Source organism: Pteropus alecto, unplaced genomic scaffold (assembly GCF_000325575.1).
Source record: "Pteropus alecto unplaced genomic scaffold, ASM32557v1 scaffold141, whole genome shotgun sequence".
In the NCBI taxonomy this organism is placed as follows: Eukaryota; Metazoa; Chordata; class Mammalia; order Chiroptera; family Pteropodidae; genus Pteropus; species Pteropus alecto.
Window position 1 is genome coordinate 22,831 of NW_006430459.1, and position 20,502 is coordinate 43,332.

At 41.7% G+C, this 20,502-nt stretch overlaps 1 protein-coding gene across 2 annotated transcripts in view; it reads right to left on the bottom strand.

Annotated features, from left to right (window-relative positions):
* The window catches only part of GABRE (gamma-aminobutyric acid type A receptor epsilon subunit), a 20,288-nt gene extending 19,737 nt beyond the window's left edge, over positions 1-551 (bottom strand). The window contains exons 1-2 of one of the 2 annotated variants that reach the window (XM_025046798.1): positions 441-550; positions 57-140 (exon numbers count right to left, since the gene is read on the bottom strand). Coding sequence is in view for 1 of the 2 variants with exons in the window: in XM_006904790.3 (XP_006904852.1) it covers positions 441-496 (56 nt within the window). In the remaining variant the exon portion in view is untranslated. Of the gene's footprint in view, positions 1-56; positions 141-440 lie in introns of both variants that reach the window. The other variant, XM_006904790.3, reaches the window with a different exon arrangement.
* Positions 552-20,502: the final 19,951 nt, after the last annotated feature.

Genomic DNA, 20,502 nt, shown 5'->3' on the forward strand with positions numbered 1-20,502 from the left:
GCCGCCGTTTCGGTTGCCCAGCGCTCCGATCCTAGTGGAAGCGGGTGGAGACTTACCGCCGTTTCGGGAGCTCGGCGCGCCCGTCCTAGAGAAAGCGGGGTGGAAGCTAGCAGCCGTTTCAGGTGCTCAGCACGCGCGTCCTAAAAGAAGCGGGATGCAGGCTGGCTGCCGTTTCAGCAGCTCAGCGCGCCGGTCCTAGAGGAAGAGCGCAGGGAGGCTGGCGGCGGATTCAGGAGCTTAGCGCTCCGCTTCTAGAGGAAGCGGGGTGGAAGGTGGCCGCCGTTAGGAGCCTAGTGCGCCCATCCTGTAGGAAGCGGGGTGGAGGCTGCCTGCATAAGGGCCGGGAGCAAGGTGGGCGCGTGGCTCTCGGCTGCCGGCTTCGCTCCCGGGGAAAGGGAGCTGGCTGCAGAGGGCTCCTAGGTTCCGGGATGGAAACTCACCTTAACGGGAGGATGATGGATATGCCCAGGAGGATCAGGAGAAGTTTGGTTATCATCGTGGCGCAGACCGGCGCGACAACCAGCGCGGAAGTCGCAGCGCACGGTCTTGCAGCTCCCAGCACTGTGTGGAGAATTTTGTTGCGCTCCAACTTTCACTCCTCCCACTTGCCCCGCCCATCACTCCCCACCCTTCCCACACTCCCCAGGCCCCGCTGGAAATCTCCGATGACGTGTTTGCCACCGGGGCAGAAAGGGGGAGGGTAGGAGGGGGCAATAGGGGGTCGAAGGGGAAGTTGGGGAGAAACCCCTGTCACCAAGTGCCATCGCATCCCCAGTCACCGCCGCCGCCGCCGCCGCCACTGCGGCACTGCCTGACGGCCAGGGGCGAGGGAGAAGGGAGGGAGGGAGGAGCTAAGCCTCGAGGGCACTGGAATCCCAGACGGAGGAAACCGCCGGCCCGCGGCCATGGGTAGGAAGGCAGCCGCAGACTGGGCCAAGCAAGGGCAATATGGGCAGGCTGGATGGGCTTCTTCTTCCTCTCTGACACCCTGTAGCTTGCTAGTGCGCCACGGGTGGGAAGTGAAAAGTATTGCAGAGATTTTCGTATCAAGTTGATGCCAAACACTAGCATCTTCACCTGTTGCTCTAGAAGGAGCTGCGTGCATCCCAGGTTGCCTGGTGGCTCCTTAGAGAAGCTCTACTAATCTAATACACCCTTTCCACCACCTATACCCACCCCATCATTTTGCTTTGTCATCTTCAAAACAAGTAATGATTTCCTTGGGCAATTCTTCGTGACCTTGTTTATGGTGGATTTCCCCTACTGGAGTAAGCTCAGTGACAAAAGCAAAAGAAAACAAAATTTAAAAAATGTGTCTGTCTGGTTTTCCACCATATCCCTGAAACAGATGAGTTCTGGGTGCACGGTAGGCACTCAACAAATACTTGTTACTGATCTTTGTGCAGCTGTGTCTTAGTGCTGCTGAGTTCACTGGGACCTGGGCTCCCTGCAGACTCTGTGAAAGAGAGAAATAAAAAAGACTGCGGGGCACATTTAGGCCTCTTGTGTGTATGCTTCCCAGTTCTGTGACAGGGCCAGCTTCTTGGCCTTGTGATCTGTGCAATTCCACAGGGCCCTACAAGCAGAAGGGCCCCCATGCTCGTTTAATGCTTTGCTGTCATCCTTTTGAAATTCTTAATAGTTTTTTAACAAGTGACCTTTTATTTTTATCTTTTCCTGGGCCCTGCAAATTATGTAGCCTCTCTTGCAGGGAGACATGCTGCAGATCAGGGAACAGGCAAACACAGAGCATTCCTGAGCCTCCAGATAGAGAAAACGGCCAGGCCTTCTGCTTACCTTTCTGTCCAGCACCAGACTGTTGTGGAGAGGGGTGATTCTACACTTACTATAGCCAGCCCTGGACTTGAAGTGTCTTATATGCATGTCTCTTTCTCCACTGACACGGAAGCTCCAGGAAAAGGAGATTTGTATGATTTACCTGTATTCCCCTCAATTGAGTGCAATACTCAATGGCTGGCATTAGTTAAATATGCTGAATGAGTGACTGAATCTGGGCAGCCAAGAGGCAAGCAGTTACAGCTTCCTCATCAGAGGACCCACCCAGGGCAAATTTCTCTTAAGGGTTGAGATTAATCACACTTTGTAGTTTTCCAAGTATTTCACATGTGCATGTCTGTGAGGGGCCCTGGACTTGGTGATGGAGGAATATATAGCAGGGCCTCAGACATAGTCTTGGCTCTCACATATGTGGTGCAAGAGAGGAGAGGGAGCTTCTCTTGGAAATTACTATCATGAGGTAGAAAGTCAGATTGCCCTGGCATTCACAGGAAGGTAGGCCTGCCTGTGGCTGGGCAGTCCTGGAGTCTGCATACAGGAAGGAAGAGCATGTGCTTTGCATGGATTTGAGCATGGCAGCAATAAATAGGTCTGAAAGGCAGAGGTGCAGAGATGGGCATTCCAAGCAGGGAGCCAGCCAAGGTGTTGAAATTAGAAATGTGTGGTGCTTAATAGAGAGCAAGGAAGAATTTGCCGGGAGCATTTGTGTGAAGACGTATTTTGGGAGGTAAAGCTGGAGTGGGAGTATGGGCAGGCTATGCTGGCCAAGAACCTTCACATCATCTTGTAGGCAAAGGGAAAGTTACAGAAGAGTTTTGCACAGGGATATTGCATGTCAGAACTGTTCTTCAAGAAGATCCTTCTGATAGGGGCAGGCAGACTGCAGCTTCTTTTCTCCCCAAAATGGAATTATGTAAATCTGACTGAGAGCAGAGCCACAGGGATGGTTGGAAAGGAGGGAGCAATATGGAGGAGGTTTAATTGATACAATTGATGGCTCATTACATGGAGTGGGGGAGGAGGCAAAGGAGAGAGGGTTACTGGAGAAGACGCAGGGTCTTCCCCAGGTAACCAGGGTGGCAGAACAGAAATATGGAAGGTGGGATGAGGGGAAAGAGCCTTAAGTCACAATTATGAGAACAGTCCCTTGCATTTTGCATTTCAACTTTCTAATGTTCCAAGAACCTTCACATTTATTGTCTGTTCTGTGTGTGTGTATGTGTGTGTGTGTGTGTGTGTGTGTGTGTGTGTGTGTGTGTGTGTCCATTTCTCTGTCCCGGGTTGTTTGTACTTCAAATATGTCTCTCTTCAACTTGATATTCAAGCTGGATATAAACAGAAAAGTTAACATACATGCTTTATTTTCATAACTAAGCCAAACTACCCATTGATCAGAATAGCTGTGAGCAATCTCTTCATTAGTTGTGAATAATCACATTTAATAACCAACATCAAACTATACTTGTGGTTTAGGAGTAAAACCAGAGCTGCTGATCATAAAGTCTGTGTGTTTCTGCCCTAGCTTGGCCCAAACTATAACACATGTACAACATGCTTTTCCTATTAGGCCAAGGGAAATTTACCAGACCCAACACGTTGTATAAAACTCTTAATTTGTTAAGTATCTGGGCTTGCAGCAACCCCAAGATGCCTGAGACACTAGAGGAGGCAACCTAGATATAAGGCTAAGCCGGGAGCTGAAGTAAATGAAGAGTCAAGCAGAGGATGGTCAGGCTTTAGAGCAGATAGAACAGATAGTGGAGGCTGAGGCAGCACAGAGCAGTGATTAGGCCTCTGTGCTCCACTATAGGCAGGGCTGGGTTTGAATTTTAGGTCTTCCATTAGATGCTAGCTAAATGGCCATGAGCAAGTTACTTAAAGCCCCCTGAGCCTCATGTTTCTCATGCATAAAATGGGAGTTATAACGCTTTCCATCTCGCAGGGCATTTTTGATGATTCAATATCATAGCCCATGTAAAGCATTTAGCACAGTGTCTGGCACATGCTTAGTATACAACAAAACTTATGTGCCACTCTCAGCATTACTATTATTAGATAATTACTAATAAATAGCAATGCATGTATACTTGCTATTCCTGAGGTCTTGAACAGCACCTAGAAAATGCCCAACCAGAGAATAAGAGTTCAGCCCCGGATATACATGGCAGAGCAAGGCTCCTGTCCCAAGGAGGTAGAAATGGAATGGACAAAACAGGACTCTAGACCTCAGTAACTGGATTACTGAGCGAGCACCCGAGGCTGGTGGTACTCAGGTCTAGTCTGCAAGAGAGAAGAGGGTCATGGCTGGAGATAGAGATTGAGTCACCAGTACATGAGTGCTATTCAAAGCCATAGGACCAGATGTGATCACCCAGGGATAAAGAAGAGTCCTGGGAGGGCTGTCACAGTATCCAATAGAAGAAAGGGGCATATCTATTAGGAAAGTGGGTTCAACAATGTTTTAGTAAGATGACGATTGAATGGTACCCCCTAGGTTTATCAACAATGAGTTCATTGGTGAACTTGGCACCAGCCATTGCAGTGGAGCAATGGGGTGGGAGACCAGTGTACAGAGGGTTTAGGAATGCAGGAGAGGGCCAGTGAGAGAAGGGAGAATATAAATGAAGACAGCTTATTCGAGAAGTCTGGCTGGAAAGCAGGGACAACTGTAACTGTCTCCCAGAACAAGTGCAGAGAGGGGAGCTTAGTGCAGGGGCCATGTCTGATTCTTCTTTAGGCCCCTAGAGTCTGGCCCAAGGCCCTGGAAAGGAAGAAGGAAGAAAAAGAGATTCAAGGAAGGGGTTAAAACTGGTGGTAAATGCTGCTGTGCAGCAGTTGAGAATGATGAGGTCTGGAAGGTGTCTTCCATGAGGAGTGAATATGTGAGATGAGAATGTGAGGTCAGAAAACATAGATGACTTAATGAAAGGTATCTAAGTTGAAAAGGAAGAAGTAAAACTGTTATTCTTTGCAGATGGCATGATATTCTATGTAAAGAACCCTAAAGATTCCACCAAAAAACTATTAGAAGTGATGAATTAATTCAATAAAGTAGCAGAATATAAAATCAATATTTGGAAATTGCATTTTTATACATGAATAACAAACTATCAGAAAGAGAAATTAAGAAAACAATTCCATTTAGAATTATATCAAAAACAATAACATTCCTGGGGATAAATTTAACCAAAGAAGTAAAAGACCTGTACACTGAAAATTATAAGACATTGAAGAAAGAAACTGAAGAACATACAAATAAATGGAAGCATAAACCATGCTCGTGGGTAGGAAGAATCAACAGCATTAAAATGGCCATACTACCCAAAGCAATCTTTAGATTCAATGCAATCTCTATCAAAATACCAATGGCATTTTTCAGAGAGCTAGGACAAGTAATCCTAAAATGTATATGGAACCATATAAGATCCCCAATAGCCTTGGCAATCTTGATAAAGAAGAATAAAGTAGGAGGTATCACACTGCTTGGTATCAAACTATACTACAAGCCCATAGTAATCAAAACAGCATGATACTGGCATAAAAGCAGAATCATAGATCAATGAAACAGAATAGAAAGCCCAGATATAAATCCATGTCTATATGGTCATTTAATCTAAAGGAGGCAAGGATATACAATGGAGGTAAAGACAGTCTCTTCAACATGTGGTGTTGGGAAAACTGAAGAGATAGATGAAAAAAAAATGAAGCTGGACCACCTGCTTCTTACATCAAATACAAGTATAAACTCAAAATGAATTAAAGACTTAAATGTAAGACCTGAAACCATCAAACTTCTTGAAGAAAACATGGGCAGTAAACTCTCTAATATTGCTATTAGTAATTTTTTTGACATGTCCTCTCAAGCAAGGGGAACAAAAAAAATAAACAATGGGATTACATAAAACTAAAAAATTTGTGCGTAGCAAAGGAAACCATCAACAAAACTACTGAATTGGAGAAGATATTCACACTCCATAAAACTAAAAAGTTTTTGCATAGCAAAGGAAACCATCAACAAAATGAAAAGACAAGCTACTGAATGGGAGAAGATATTTGCCTATGGTACATCTGATAAAGAGCTAATATCCAAAATTTATAAAGAACTCATACAACTCAACAACAACAACAAAAAACAATTCAATTAAAAAAATGAGCAAAAGACCTGAAAAGAATTTTCCTCAAAGAGGAAATACAGATAGCCAATAGTTATATGAAAAGATGTTCAAGGTCACGAATCATCAGAGAAATGCAAATTAAAATCACAATGAGATATCACCTCACAGCTGTCAGAATGGCCATCATCAATAAATTTAAAAACAGCAAGTGTTGGTGAGGATGTAGAGAAAAGGGAACCCTCGCACACTGTCATTGGGATTGCAAATTGATACAGCCACTATGGAAAACAATCTGGAGGTTCCTCAAAACAATTAAAAATAAAAATACCTTTTGACCCATAAATTCCACTTCTGTGTATTTATTCAAAGAAAACAAACACACTAATTTATAAAGATCTATGTACCCCTACGTTCACTGCAGCACTATTCACAATAGCCAAAATATGGAAGCAACCTAAGTGCCCATCAATAGATGATTGGATAAAGAAGTTACGGTACATACGGAATATTACTCAGCTATTAAAAAAAATGAAGTCTTAGCATTTGCAACCACATGGATGGACCTAGAGGGTATTACGCTGAGCAAAACAAGTCAGACAAAGATAAATACCATATGATTTCACTTATATGTGATATTTAAGGAACAAAAGAAATGAACAAATGAAAACAGATTCACAGATATAGAGAACAACTGGTGATTGCCAGAGTGGAAGGGTTTGGGAGGCTGAGTGAAAAAGGGGAAGGGATAAAGAAGTACAAATTAGTAGTTACAAAACAGTCATAGGGATGTAGAGTATAGCATAGGGAATATAGTCATTATTGTAATGGTTGTGTGTGGTGTCAGATGTGTGCTGGAGTAATCAGGAAGATCATAAATTATATAAATGTTTAACCATTGTACTGTTCACTTGAAACTAATATAAAATAATAATAATAAAAAAATATATATATAATAGAAAAATTACTACCACTTTAGAGGGTAGTAAATGCTTTGAAGAAAAATAAGAAAATAAGGTAAGTAGGATTGGAAGTGCTGGGAAGAGTGGGTTGCAATTGTACATTGGATGGGCAAGGATAGTATCGCTAAGAAGATGGCACCGAGCTACGCAAATTTCTGAAGGGAGAGTGCTCTAGTACAAAGTAAGAAACAGTGAAAAACTACCTAAGGTCATAACATGCTTGGCATGTTCCAAGAACAACAGAAAAGCCAGTGTACCTGGAGTAGAGTGAGCAAGGAGGAAATACTAGGAGATGAGATCAGAGAGATCATGGAGAGGGAGTGGCAAATCATGTAGTGTCCTGTAGTCATTGAAAGAACATTTATTTTGCTTGAAAACAGGAGCCATTGGGGAGGTTATAAACAGAGGAGTGACAAAGTATCACTTACTTTTTTTTTTAAAGAACCACTGTATTTAGAATAAAATGATGATGACAAAGATTAAAACAGGAGGCCATTGTAGTAATCCAGGAAAGAGATGATGGTGGCTTGGAACAGGGTGAAAGCAGTGGATAGATAGTGAGAAGTGTTCAGACTCTGGATATATCTCGAAGGTAGAGCTAACATGATTTTCTGACAGATTATATATGAGGTGTGAAATAGAGAAGTCAGCTGAAATAGGGAAGGCTATGAATAAAACATGGTTTATTTGTTGTTCCTTGTTTTGTTGGAAATCTGTTTTTGTTTATTTGGGGTTTTTTTGTTTGTTTGTTTTTTGTTTTGTTTTTGTAGATGGGTTGAAAGTTCAGTTTTGGATATATTGAGTTTGTTCTCCAAATATAAATACATTCATGAGTCTGAAGTTTGGGTGGGAGAAAAGTGTAGGCTAGAGATATAAAATTGAGAATTACCAGCATAGAGATGGCCTTTAAAGCCATGGGACTGGATGAGACGAACATGGGAGTAAGTGTAGCTAGAGAAGATAAGTAAAGCAAGAATTGAGCTCCAAGGTAATTTGACATTAAGAGACTGGAGAGAAGACAAGGAGACATCAAAAAAGAGTGAGACTTGACTAGTGAGGTAGGAAGACAAGAAGATAAGACACTTTCTTATCTTCCTACCTCACTAGTCAAGTCTCTCACTCTTAAGTGAGGCATCACGAAAGTCAAGGATGAAGGAGGAATTCAATTGCCAACTGCTGCTGGCCAGTTAAGTAGGATAAGGCTAAGATTTTGGATAGCAACATATAAGTCATTAGCGTCCTTGACAAAACAAGTTTCTATGGTGCATGTGTTTTAAGAAGGGATAGGAAGAGAAACAAAGACTGAATAAAATGGGTTCAAAGAAGATTAGGCATTGGCGAAGATAAGAAGCATAGACAACTTCTTGGGGGATTTTTGTTTCAGAGGACAGCAACAAAATGAGGCAATTGTTGGAGAAGGTAGGAGGCTCAAGAGACAGTTATATGGGAATAGTGAAAGCATGTATATATGCTGATGAGAATGCTTGAGTATAGAGTGAAATCTTTATGCTAGAGGGGAGTGAGGGCAAGGGTTTCTGTGATATAATTGAGTGAGCCAGTGGGGATGAAATGTAATGGTTTGGAAACAGCATTGGAGGTGACACCTCTACCTCAGACCCTGGGGGACATGAAGCGCAGGAGAACAAACTGCTTATATTGGCCTCCAGAGCTGGTGCCCAATCATAATACATTGACCAGATTAATGACTGAGTGTACGAATGAGGGGCTTCCGGGGGAAGCCATGCCCTCCATGTGGAAAGGAGCTAAGATTTGGACAAAGAGGAGGAGGTAGTGTTCACCAAGTGGTGGGAAGGTGGAGGCATCTGTGTCATAGTCTTAGCCTTATCCCACTTGACTTGCAACGTGCTGGTAGGCTAGTGGAAGGTTTTGAAGATGTGGAAGTGGTGACAGAATGGTCAGGGGTTCAGTGGAAGTTGCAGAAGTACAGAGCAGTGCAGGGATGGGTGTGCTAAAGAGTAACAAGCACACAAGCTCACAGTGGAGGACAGGGATTTGGGGTGTGGTGGGTCTTGTTGGGGTTTGAGGGAAATGATTACCTGTACCCCTATGTCCTTCCCTCCAAATTCAGGGCAATTTAAAAAGATACAGGGGTCAGACAGATAGAGAAAGACAGATCCTTCCCCACATAAAGGGAATGAAGGATCCAAACTGGTTTCCTGAAATGCCACTCCATCCCTCACGCCTGCCTTAAATTAAACTTAGCTATTCTTCCAGAGGACAAGCAGCTGCAGATGGCAGATGACCCTTCTGTGTACCTCAGAAATCTAGCACAGAAACACCAGGGACCCTGAGTCACTGCATTTCCTTTGCTCTGTCTTACCAATTAGGTAAGCCACCGCTTCTCCTCAGGGAGGAGAGAGAGAAGGAGCAGAAATGTTTCTCGTACAGAGTAGGCAACAGATGTTTCTTATTATGTGGGCAAAATGGAGACACTAAATACAGGAGGGATCATTTCTCTTACAGTCTCCAGGTTTTTATTTCTTTTAACTCCTTAGGCTTAATGATTAAGTCCGAGAATAACCAGAGGTGAAGCTGTGACCCTCGTGCATAGCAGGAGTTTGTGGGAATGAGTCAATATATCTAAAAGCCCCTGGATATAGATCCTGTTCTCCCCTTTATGAGACTCTTCCCCATTATCCACCCCTGCCCCCTTTGTGTACAGAAGGGGTAACACTTCCAGCCTCCTCTTTCCTTTTATGCAGATGCTGTTCTGGGTGCTGGGGATACAGTGACAAGCCAGACTAAGTCCCTGCCTTCACAAAGCTTATATTCTTATGCAAGAAAACAGGCAATACACAAATAAGGAAATAAATCTGATAATTTCCAGAGCAAAATGCCATGAAGCAGTTAAAGGTGGTAATGTAGCCAAGAATGACTACAAGACAGGGAATGTCAATCTGGCCAGGATACAGGGAATGTTCTGGGCTCCTCTTGGGCTTTCTGGGCAGCTTGGAAACTCAGGGCAATCAGCGCTGAAAACACTTTTGCCATCTCTAATTCTAATGTGGAATAAAGGGTGCAGGAAGTAGGTAAAATGACAAGGCTATTAATATACTAGAGGCTATCAAGCCATTATCATTTATTTCAAGTGGTGGTAAAAGCAGATGACTCATCCTTCAGAGCTGCAGGACCTTGTACCAAACAGTCTGGTTTGCCTATTTTCCTGAGGCTGAATTCAGAGGACCGGGCTTCTGAGCATGAATAACCCTGAGTACCCATATTTTTTCACCCTAGCTCTAAGAAAGACTTTCCCAATTGTCAGAGATTCCAAGGGAACAAACAGGCTTCAATAATGACTGGGAGCAGGATGATTTCTCAGTGGAGATGGAGCTAAGCAGCTAGATGGAAGAGTTTGTGTTTTCCTCGCACTCCATCAGCAACACGTTCCCTTGCTTTGTTGCAGGCTGAGGAGGAAAAGAGGGAGTCTCTTGTTGGAATTCCCAGAAGGAACACATTTTCTCTGGTGCTGTGGGCAAGTGCAGCCTATTTAATGAAAGACATTTATCTTCCCAAGGTTATAGAAAACCCACTGGTGAGTTTATAATGCCTCCTGGGCCCAGTTGCCAATCATTTGTAACAGTTGGGATGTTGAACTTGGTCAAGTGCTCCATGAGCCTCCTTGGATGGAAGCTCTACCCTCGAATCTACAATGTGAAGCAGGCAGTTTTACAAAGATTTGTCCGAACAGATTGGGAGGTGAATTCACCAAGGAGGTATGTAGTTTCAAAGTAAAAAGATCTTTGTAAAGAGCAAGTATTCTGTTTTTTTTCTGACGCATCATTAATAATATCATTAGTTGGGCCTCAGTTCCAAAATTATTAGGACTAGTGTACTTGTATGAAATGGAACAGGCTTTGCGGTGGGATAAATAAATTTGAGACATTCTATTTCTATAGGCAACTTCGATAGAAAAAAAAAAACAGAATATGCATTCATCTCTAAGAGCCTAGTATAATTGTCTGTAAGATTAATCAGGATTTGGAAGGGACTGTAAAGGAAGCTGGTCCTAACTTCCTCCTGAAATAGGAATCTCTTTTATAGTCTCACTCACAAGTGGAGCATTGAACTTTAGATTGAACCAAGGATGGGGAACTGACTACTTGCAGAGCAGCCTCTGTCACTTTTAGACTAGCTCTACAGCAAAGAAGTCCTTTGATAAGATAAGTAAAGAATTTCCCAAGAGAAGATAGACGAGCCAGTCGAATTCTTGCTTTTCAACTCTAAGTTGGCCAGGACAAAATATTTAAACTTGAACTTAGAGAGCCTGTCCTTACTACTCTTGCCCTGCTCACATAAACAGGCATGAATCAAGCTCCTCCTCTATAGGCATCCATTCTGTGGTATTCAGTAATCATTTTCACATGCAAAAAAAAAATCAGTAGGTGACACATTATTTTAATACTTATGGTACTATATGGACCAAAGATTAGCCAAGAATATAGAGACATCATACTAATCTAGATGGCTCAAGGTCAACACTAAGGCTTCTGCCATTTCTTCATAGGCAAACCCTTAGGACTTCACTCAGACCCTGTTTACACTTAGTCTACATACAGTTTGAAATATCTTGTGGAAATCTGGTTACCAAGCCCACAACAATTGAACAGCACAATTAGAAGGGAACAAAGCTCATTCACCTGATAATCAAGGCTGCAAATAAATTTTTGTATTGCCATAACATGCAATTAGCCATAGAATTTTTAGTGTGTACTTGAGGAAATTGCTTTCCTTCTCTGAGTTTCAGTTTCTATTTTTGTTTGTTTGTTTATTTGATTGATTGATTGATTGATTGATTGATTGACTGATGCGAGAAAGAGGATAGCTCCCTGTGCTTATCTCACAGGCCTGTGCTATCAAGTCAGCTATGGTGTTGGATCATTTACAGTGCTTTTAGCTGCAAGTAATGAAAACTTATACTTAGATTGACTCAGACAACGAAAACATTAATAACATGAAGTCTAAAAGTTTCTGGGCTACTGGGTTGCTTAATTCAGCAGCTCAACAGTGTCCTTGAGGAACATCTCACAGTTAGTACAATGTAGTTGGCTCTTTTCTTTAGTGGCAGAACTTGACCTAGAACAAGAACTGGACCTAAAGTATTCTAATAATTAATTCAGAGTTCTGTCTACTGCCTGTGCTCTCTTATGATTGTGGATATTCCAAAGTCAACAATTGCCTTCTGTGTGAGGCTGTGTTGAGAAAAAAAATCACTGGAAGTTGAAGAAAGCTATCCTATGGTAGCTCTTGCTGTCCAATTGACTGTAAAGTCCCATAACTCCAGGAAGGGTCTAATTCCATGATAAGGTTTACGGTATACCAGAATGGAAAAAGGTCAAGGAGGTTGGAGAGGATATGATCTATTTGAGATGTTTCTGGTTAGGAGTAGTGAGAACATTGGATACTTATAAGGAGAGTGGGAAGTGAAGTTGGCATGTATCTCTAGTGCCAACGTTCTAAGACTGAAAACCTCTTTTAGAGGACATTGCATGATTTAAGTAGAGAAGTTTGACATGGTCAGATTTACATTTTTGAAAGACTAGTATGACTGTGATGGCAAGCATGAATTTGGGTAGTGGGGTGTGAGACTAGAGGTAGCTGGTTCTTAAGCTGCTGTTACAATATTCCAGACAGAAATACTGAGAATCTAACCTAGGTCAGTGCAGAGGGCATAGAGAAAAAGGGCTGAGAGTCCTTTAGGTTTCAGCCTGCTAGTTGTTGACAGATTGGATGTGGGCAGTGAGGGAGTCTTCTGCTTATGGAGACCTTCAAGTTTCTGTTGTGACTCCCTAGTACCTCTAGTGCCCTTCATTGAGATAGGTTCCACAGGAGAGACAGGATGCCTTGCATAGAAGTTAAGATTTTAGTAGTTTGGGATATGTTGACTCAGGTGTCTGTGGGATGTCTAAGTGAAAATTTCCAGGAGAAAGTTGAGTATATTGGAATGGAGCTTAGGGCAGAAGTCTAGGTTAAAGATGGACTAATTAATATTATGAAAGATATTGTATAGCACTTAGTGTTTTATAAAGCATCTTCATCTTCATGATTTTATTTAATCCTTACCCTGAATGTAGAAAGTAGACATTATTTTTCCCACTTCCCAGCTGAGACAACTTAGTACCAGAGAAATTAGATGATTTGTCTAAGATCATACACTCAGAAAGTAAGAGAGCAGTGCTAGAATACAGGTTCCCTAATGCCCAATGCCACATGTTTTCCACTGTCCTTCAAATAGCAAAGTCGGCTGCACAGAGATGGTGGGAGAAGACACAGCAATTGCTGAGATCCCTCAGAAAGCTTATGGAGAGCAAGAAGAGAGTTAGGCAGAAAATGGAACTCTGGCGTTTTCATAGAAGTGAACTGCCTGCAGCTGGGCCTGCATTATTCCAATCAATGGGATCTTTATTATTCCACTTGCCTTTAGAACTTGCCTGGGCTCTTGGCCCTGAGGATGCTGCAACTTTGCCTTCCTAGCTTTCCTCCTATATCCACTCCTCCCTGTGCTTTCACTGAAGTCATTGAGTTTGTAGTTTGGATCTTGGCTCTGTTAACGGTGCCTTGAGGTTCTGAACTCTGGCTGCATCCCTAGATTGTTGACTCACGAGACACACCCTGGGCCTCCCTGTCTGGGTCTTGGACTCTGTCCAGGGCTTAAGCTGGCTGAGCTTTAGGTTCTGGGTGCCAAGGCCCAGGGAGTGTTACAGGAAAGGAATGAAATCAGACGTGATTCCTCATCCCCTCTCAGGCTTGCTTTCTTGGAGGAATAACTGAGATATGCTTCGCTGACAAACAATCCCCAATGAGAGTTCATATGGCATGTTAGATAGAAATGAGTGCTTCATAAACTAGAGGGCGATTCTCCAGAAGGTCCATGTGGGAAGGCAGTGAGGAAAATCCAAAAGGCAACCATTAACTCAGGGGTGAATTGGAGAAGGGGTGCTGCCAAGGGAGACAATAGAAGTTCTGGTTCCTGTCTTCAGAGAAATCAGAGGCAATTTGTTCCTCAGATCAGGGGAAAGTGAACAACGAAACTGTGCTGAAGACAACCATATTCCTTATATCATGTTTTCCAGCCTGGGGAGTGAAGGATCTACATGAAGGTGTCTAGAGGAAGTTTACCATTTTAAGCATCAAGGCTTTTGAAAAGAGTTCTTTAAACTACATATTAGGAGGGAGGAAACCCCACAAATACCTGGAGTATGGTGCATTTTTCTCCTTAGCAAAACGAAGCATACCAGGCATATATAACCTCTTCCTAATGACTCCTAGTTCTTATTGTGAACTTCACATCATGTCCTTGGCCATGAAAGTCATTTTCTTAGTAGCTCCTTAGATGTAGTTTATCTATTCCTATGGAAATTGGCCCCAGATGGATATGCTTTTTGAGTCAGTATGTTTCTTTTTACAGGGTTTCTTTTCTTCCTTCACTGTTAATCTGTCAACTGCCACTTCTCATGATTGTCAGCAAGCCTGCTTCTTGCATGAAATCACTTTTTCTTGCTATTTTTCATTTGCTTCGGGATTGGAATTTAGATGCCTATGTTTCATAGAACTTGATGTAAACTAAACTTTCTGAGCTCTGACTAATATGCTGAGGGGCCCCCCTCTGAAAAAAGTATGAAATTTGTGTTTCATGATGGCCATTTCAGTTGCTATGAGGCTTTACTCCCCACCCCAACTCAGTTATGTTCTCATTAAGCATGGCTTATTCATTCTTTTAGGTAATATTTTCTTAACACCTACCATATATCAGAGATTCTTTTCTAGGCTGGAGATACAGACATAAGAAAAATAGAAAAGGTCCTAGGCCCCATGAAGCTTACATTTAATGGGAGGAGACATTTAAAAAATAAGTACATTACATGATATCAGAAGATGGACAGCACTATAAAGCAGGGGAGGACAGTGGTGTAGTGGTGACGGTACAGTTCTTTATTTTAAATCAGATGCTGTGATTGATTAGGGGATAGAGGTACTAAACCACCTGGATGTCTGAGGGGAAAGCATTCCAAGCAGAGGGAGGAGGAGTCCAAAGGCCTTGAGATGAGTAAGTATACATGCCTGATATACTTGAGAAATGGCAATGGAGCCAGTGTGACTACAGGAGAGTGGGCAGGAACAGAGTGGTAGAGGGATGAGCTCAAGTAGTTGCCAGGGCCTGCATCCTGAAATCTCTTCAAAACCATTGAAAGGACATTAATTTTCACTCTGAAATGGAGGATCATTAAAGAGATTTTGAACAGAAAAGTGGTGAAATGGGCTGAATCATGTCCCTCCCAATTCATATGTTGATGTCCTAACCTATAGTATCTCAGAATGTGACTGTTTTGGGAGATAAAGTCTTTAAAGAGATAATAAAGGTTAAATGAGGTTATTAAGGTGGGCTTTAGTCCAGTATGACTGGTGTCCTTATAAGAAGAGATTAGGACAGAGGCATGTACAGAGGGAAGACCATGTGAAGACATATACAAAATGGCCACCCGAAAGTGAAGCAGAGTTCTCAGAAGATATTAACCCTGCTGACACTTTGATCTGGACTTATAGCCTCCAAAACTATGAGAAAATAAAAGTCTAGTTTAAGCCACCGAGTCTGTGGTACTTCATTACGGCAGCCCTAGCAAACTAATAAGTGGCATGATCAGACTTGACTTCAAAAATAGCACTCTAGACCCTGTGTGAAGGAGGAACAAGGGTGTGGCACAAGGGTGGCCACGTAAGTGGCCTGTGAATATGAATATTGAGGAACCACAGTGAATGTTGTTCAGAAGTGTGTATCGGCCCCAGAGTGGAAGGTGTTGATGAGGAAAGGCCTTAACAGAACAGAATAGAGGGTTTGCCAGGGAGTATGAGTGACATGTGCAAAGTGATTGAGAACCTCTTTAAGCAATAGTGCAAAGGACATAAAACATCATGGTCTGGCTATGCCCAGGAGTTACTATTGGGAACACACGCCACCAATCTGCCAAGGTAAAGAAGGTCCTGTTCTTGTGGGGCTTTGGTCACATCCTGGGAATTATGAGGAGGGGGTAGTAGACAAGTTAGAAATGGAGGCGAATGGCTAAGAACAATATAGCAGATAGTTATTAGAAGGGCAGAAAGACGGAATATAAGATAGTGAAAAAAATTACAGGAGCTTGGAGTTGGAAAATCAGTGTTACAATCTCAGGTTTGCCACTTACGGGGCAGATAACTTCTTCGAGCCTTGCTTTATTGCTCTTTCCACTGGAGTCCCCAATTCATACCTTGCTTGTCTCAGAGCTCCTATTGGTGGAGTGCTCATTACCACTTCCAGTTTGATGATGCCTGATTTGAATTGATTTTTGCTCAAAGAAACTCTTAAAAATTTTAATATACCTCAGTCTATTACTTAACAGCTCTATTATTAGTTCTTTCTTTAGTAGCGTAAGTTTACCATAACTAATACAAAAAGTAAGGGTCTTCATTTTTTTGTGCTCCCTCTCAGCCACCAATCTTAAATTTGGATGCTCATACTTAATTAACCAGACTCAAGAAAGAAGCCACCAATTCTTCAAGATTTGTGGTCATCACCTTGTTATCTGGTCTCACTCAGAAAAAAAAAGTGCCTATATGTGGCTGTCATGTCAATAATTGGCCTTCAAGGCAAATAAGTCACTCCTATAGAAAGGCTCCAGGGAGAGAACAACACTAGGCAGAGGGATTCAGGCCTAGTCTGGAGATTGGGGCACTCATCGCAAGCTTGAAAGATATCTTTCAGGGTTCCAGCTTTTTTGACTCACCCAGGTTTGCCAAAGACTTTGTATCCTCCAAAATCTGTGCTCAGGGTGGTGCAGGCTTTGAAGTAGAGAGAGGCTACTCTTTCATTCATATCATTCTTTGGTTGTAGGAAGGCCCTGAGATAAAGACTATCCTCCAGATGTTTTATATTTTCCAGGAACATCATGCTTTATTTCAAGATAGTTTAGGGAGCTAGAAAAGAAATGAAACGAATACCCAGTGAGCTTTCTTAGGGGGAGAGAAGGAGGTAAAGTTATGAGGGTTGTTCGATTTTTTAAAAAGCTGCCTCTGGAGGCTGGAACAGACTGGTACTTGTGTTAGTAGCTCACTGAGGAAATTCTGGAATGCCGCTGCTGATATACAGGGCTCAGAATACAAATCCATTGATGTGATAACTGGGACAATAATGACCAGAGAGGGCAAGGGACTTGTCTATGGTCACCCAGCAAGTCAGTGGTGGAGTTGCAATAAGAACTAATTTGACTAACTCCATGTCTGATTATTGCCCTAGCCTAAATCCAAACAGAAAATCTAGCTTTCTGGAAGTGATTTGTTATGCCTATGGAATTTGCACCAAAATTTTCCTCCACCAAATTCTTGGTGCTTGAGAAGCTTAGAAGAGGTGCTAAAGAAAACCCATGAAACTGCCTCTGATCAGTGGGGCCTATACTGAGGGGGCACAGATGAGAATGGACATTGCACCATTCCACTAATCCTCTGAGTTGAAATTACTGGCCATCCTTCTACAAAAACATTTTTAAAACAGTGTGACTCATGCCTCTCACTAGTCCTGTACCCCCTGCTCTTCCAACCCTGTTGATATTGAACTTGTACATGTAAGATGCGTGATTTGGCACAATCATTTCTGTATCTGTCTCTGATGACCCTCAGCAGGACCTAGCAAAGTCTGAAGGCTGGAACCTTACACAAACTGTGACTCTTTAAGGGGATATATGACAAAGATAACGCAGGTGACTCAGCAATGTTTGGTGAGCAGTACTGAATACTTTTGCCTATGGCTGAGATCTGGTAAACAGATTATTTATCCATCAATCAGACTATTTCTTTACAATTAATAGTGCAACTTAATCTGTGTGACATCAGGCAAGATGATCTGTGTGACAGTTCAAGATGGGTTTGAGGAGTTAGGGTGAGGAGGTGTTCTCTTTAGTGAGTAAGACCATCAGCAGAGCCAAGTATTAGAGATAATTAAGCCCAAAATCTGGGGAAATTCCATATGTAGAGAGACAAATGAGTCAGGTCGTGAACCTCCACGGCCATCAGAACCACTTGGGGGACATGTTAAATGCAGATTCCTGGACCTTGCTCTGGGCATTTGGTACAGTGGGTCTGGGGAAGTTAATTCTGTTGGTGGTGCCTCAAGGGAGGACTACATGTTGACAATTGGCCTCAATTATCTAGAGACTCATTTGAACCAGGACCAGGTGAGCTGGAAGATTCTTTTTTTCATCTTCAAATGCATCCAGTTACTCCAGTTGGCCAGCTAGTCCTTGGTCAACATGCTACCTGAATCTGTGAACAATAGCTTCTGATACTATATAGACCTTCTCAGTTTTTAAATTATTTTTTTCAATTTTTTACAGTTGACATTCAATATTATTTTCTATTAGTTTCAGGGTACAGCATTTTGACTAGATATTTATATAATTTACAATGTGGTCACCCCAATAAGTCTAGTACCCACCTGCCACTATACATAGTTATTATAATATTATTGACTATATTCCCTATGCTGCACTCCACATTCCCATGACTATTTTGTAACTACCAATTTGTACTTCTTAATCTCCACCTTTTTCACTCATTCTCTAACCTCTGTGACATCTGGCAATCATCAGTTTGTTCTCTCTATCTGAGTCCGTTCTTATTTTGTTTGTCCATTTATTTTGTTCTTTTGATTCTACATATATAGACATTCTCATTTTCTAAAATGTCTCTTGGCCACGCATTCATCTGATCCTCATGTTAACCCTGAAGTAGAGCTGGCATACTGGAGTGAGCATCTCATTTTACAGACCTAAGGCTTCATAGCCAGAGTTGTCAAGCTGTGATTCAAACCCTAATCTTCATTTCAGCCTGAAGATTATTTCTTTGTTCAATATATTTTTATTGAGAATCTGATATGTCTGTTCCAAGCACCATAACAATCTCTGGCAACACAGCAGTGAACAAAACAGACAAAAATCCCTGCTATTGTGAATCTTACATTCTAACAAGGGGGTGTTGACAATGACTGGCACATATCATATGTAAAGTATGTACTACATTTGAAGGTGACGAGTGTTAAGGTTAAAAGGTAAAAAGGAAAAGGGTAAGGTATTTGCTGAGTGCTAGGGGTGTGAGTGTGATTTTAAATGGATGGTCAGTACAGGCCTCATTTAGAAGGTAATATTTGATAATGACCCAGAACAGATGAGGGGTGGGCCATATTGTGGATATCTGGGAAAAGAGTATTCTGGACAGAGGGAAGGGTGCATGCAAAGTTCCTAAAGTGAGAGCATACTTGGCGTGTTCCAGGAAAAGCAAGGAGGCCAGTTGTGACACAAGCGGAGGGAGCAAAGCCAAGAGTATTAAGAGCTGAAGTCAGAGAATTTGGAGCAGGAAAGCAGAAGCAGACCATTAGGGACTTTTAGGCCCCTGGAAGGATTTTTGCTTTTACCATGAGAGAAAATGGGGAGCCCTTATACGATGAGGAAGTCATGATCTGGCTTAGGTATTTAAAAATCTGCTTCATTGGAGTATATTTTACATGCAATAAAATGCATCCAGTTTCAGTGTAGTACATTTGAATGAGATTTTTAAAATGTTCACACTTGTGCAATTACTATCATGGTCAAGACACAGAATATTGCATCACCCTAAGAAGCTCCTGAATGCCATTTTGAAGTCACCACTCTCACCTCCCATCCCAGTTAATGCCGCTTATCTAATCACATGCATTAGCTTTGCCTATTCTAAAATTCACATAAGTGGAACCATACTACCTGGATTCTTTTATGAATGGCTTATTGTGCTAAATATTATGTCTAAAAACTTCATCTATGTTGCATGTAACAGTAGTACATTCATTTTTCATGTTTAACATTGAGGAGTATTCCACTATACAGATTTACCTAAGTTTGTTTATCCATTTACTGACAGTCATACCATTTTCAATTTGTAGCAAACATGAATAAATATGCTTTGCAAATTTGGGTACAAATTTTTTTTATAGACATGCACTTTAATTTCCTTAGGTAAAAATTATACACCAAAGTAAACACTTTTTATATGACCGCCTAAATTCTACCATTGTTTTATTATATTTGCTTTATCACATCTGTCCATCCCTCTATTGATCCATTTATCTTATTTTCTGTGCGCATTTCAAAGTAAATTAGAAACAATAGTTATTTTCCTCATAAATATTTCATTTGGCATTTCATTAACTAGAATTCAATATTTATTTACAGTTTTTTCTTTCAGTTTAAAATTTACACACCATGAAATGCACAAATTTAAAGATATTACCTGAGTTTTGATAAACGCTTACACCTGAGTAAGCCAAACCCCCCGAAAGATGTAGAACATTATCATTACCATTGCCATTTTTTTAAAAAACAAGCTCTGCCCCGTTTTATTAAAGAAAAATTGCATGATTTACTTTTCACCTGTTCTGTTCTGCTCCCTCACAGTCAATCCTTGTCTATGCCATCCTCTGGAAGCAAATACTGTTCTGACATATTTCGAGGATGATTATTTTGACTATTCTACAACTCTGTTATGTAAGTCTTCTTTGCTTGTGTTGATTTCTGTAGTTTTATAGTAGGTCTTGAAATCTGGTAATGTAGGACCTC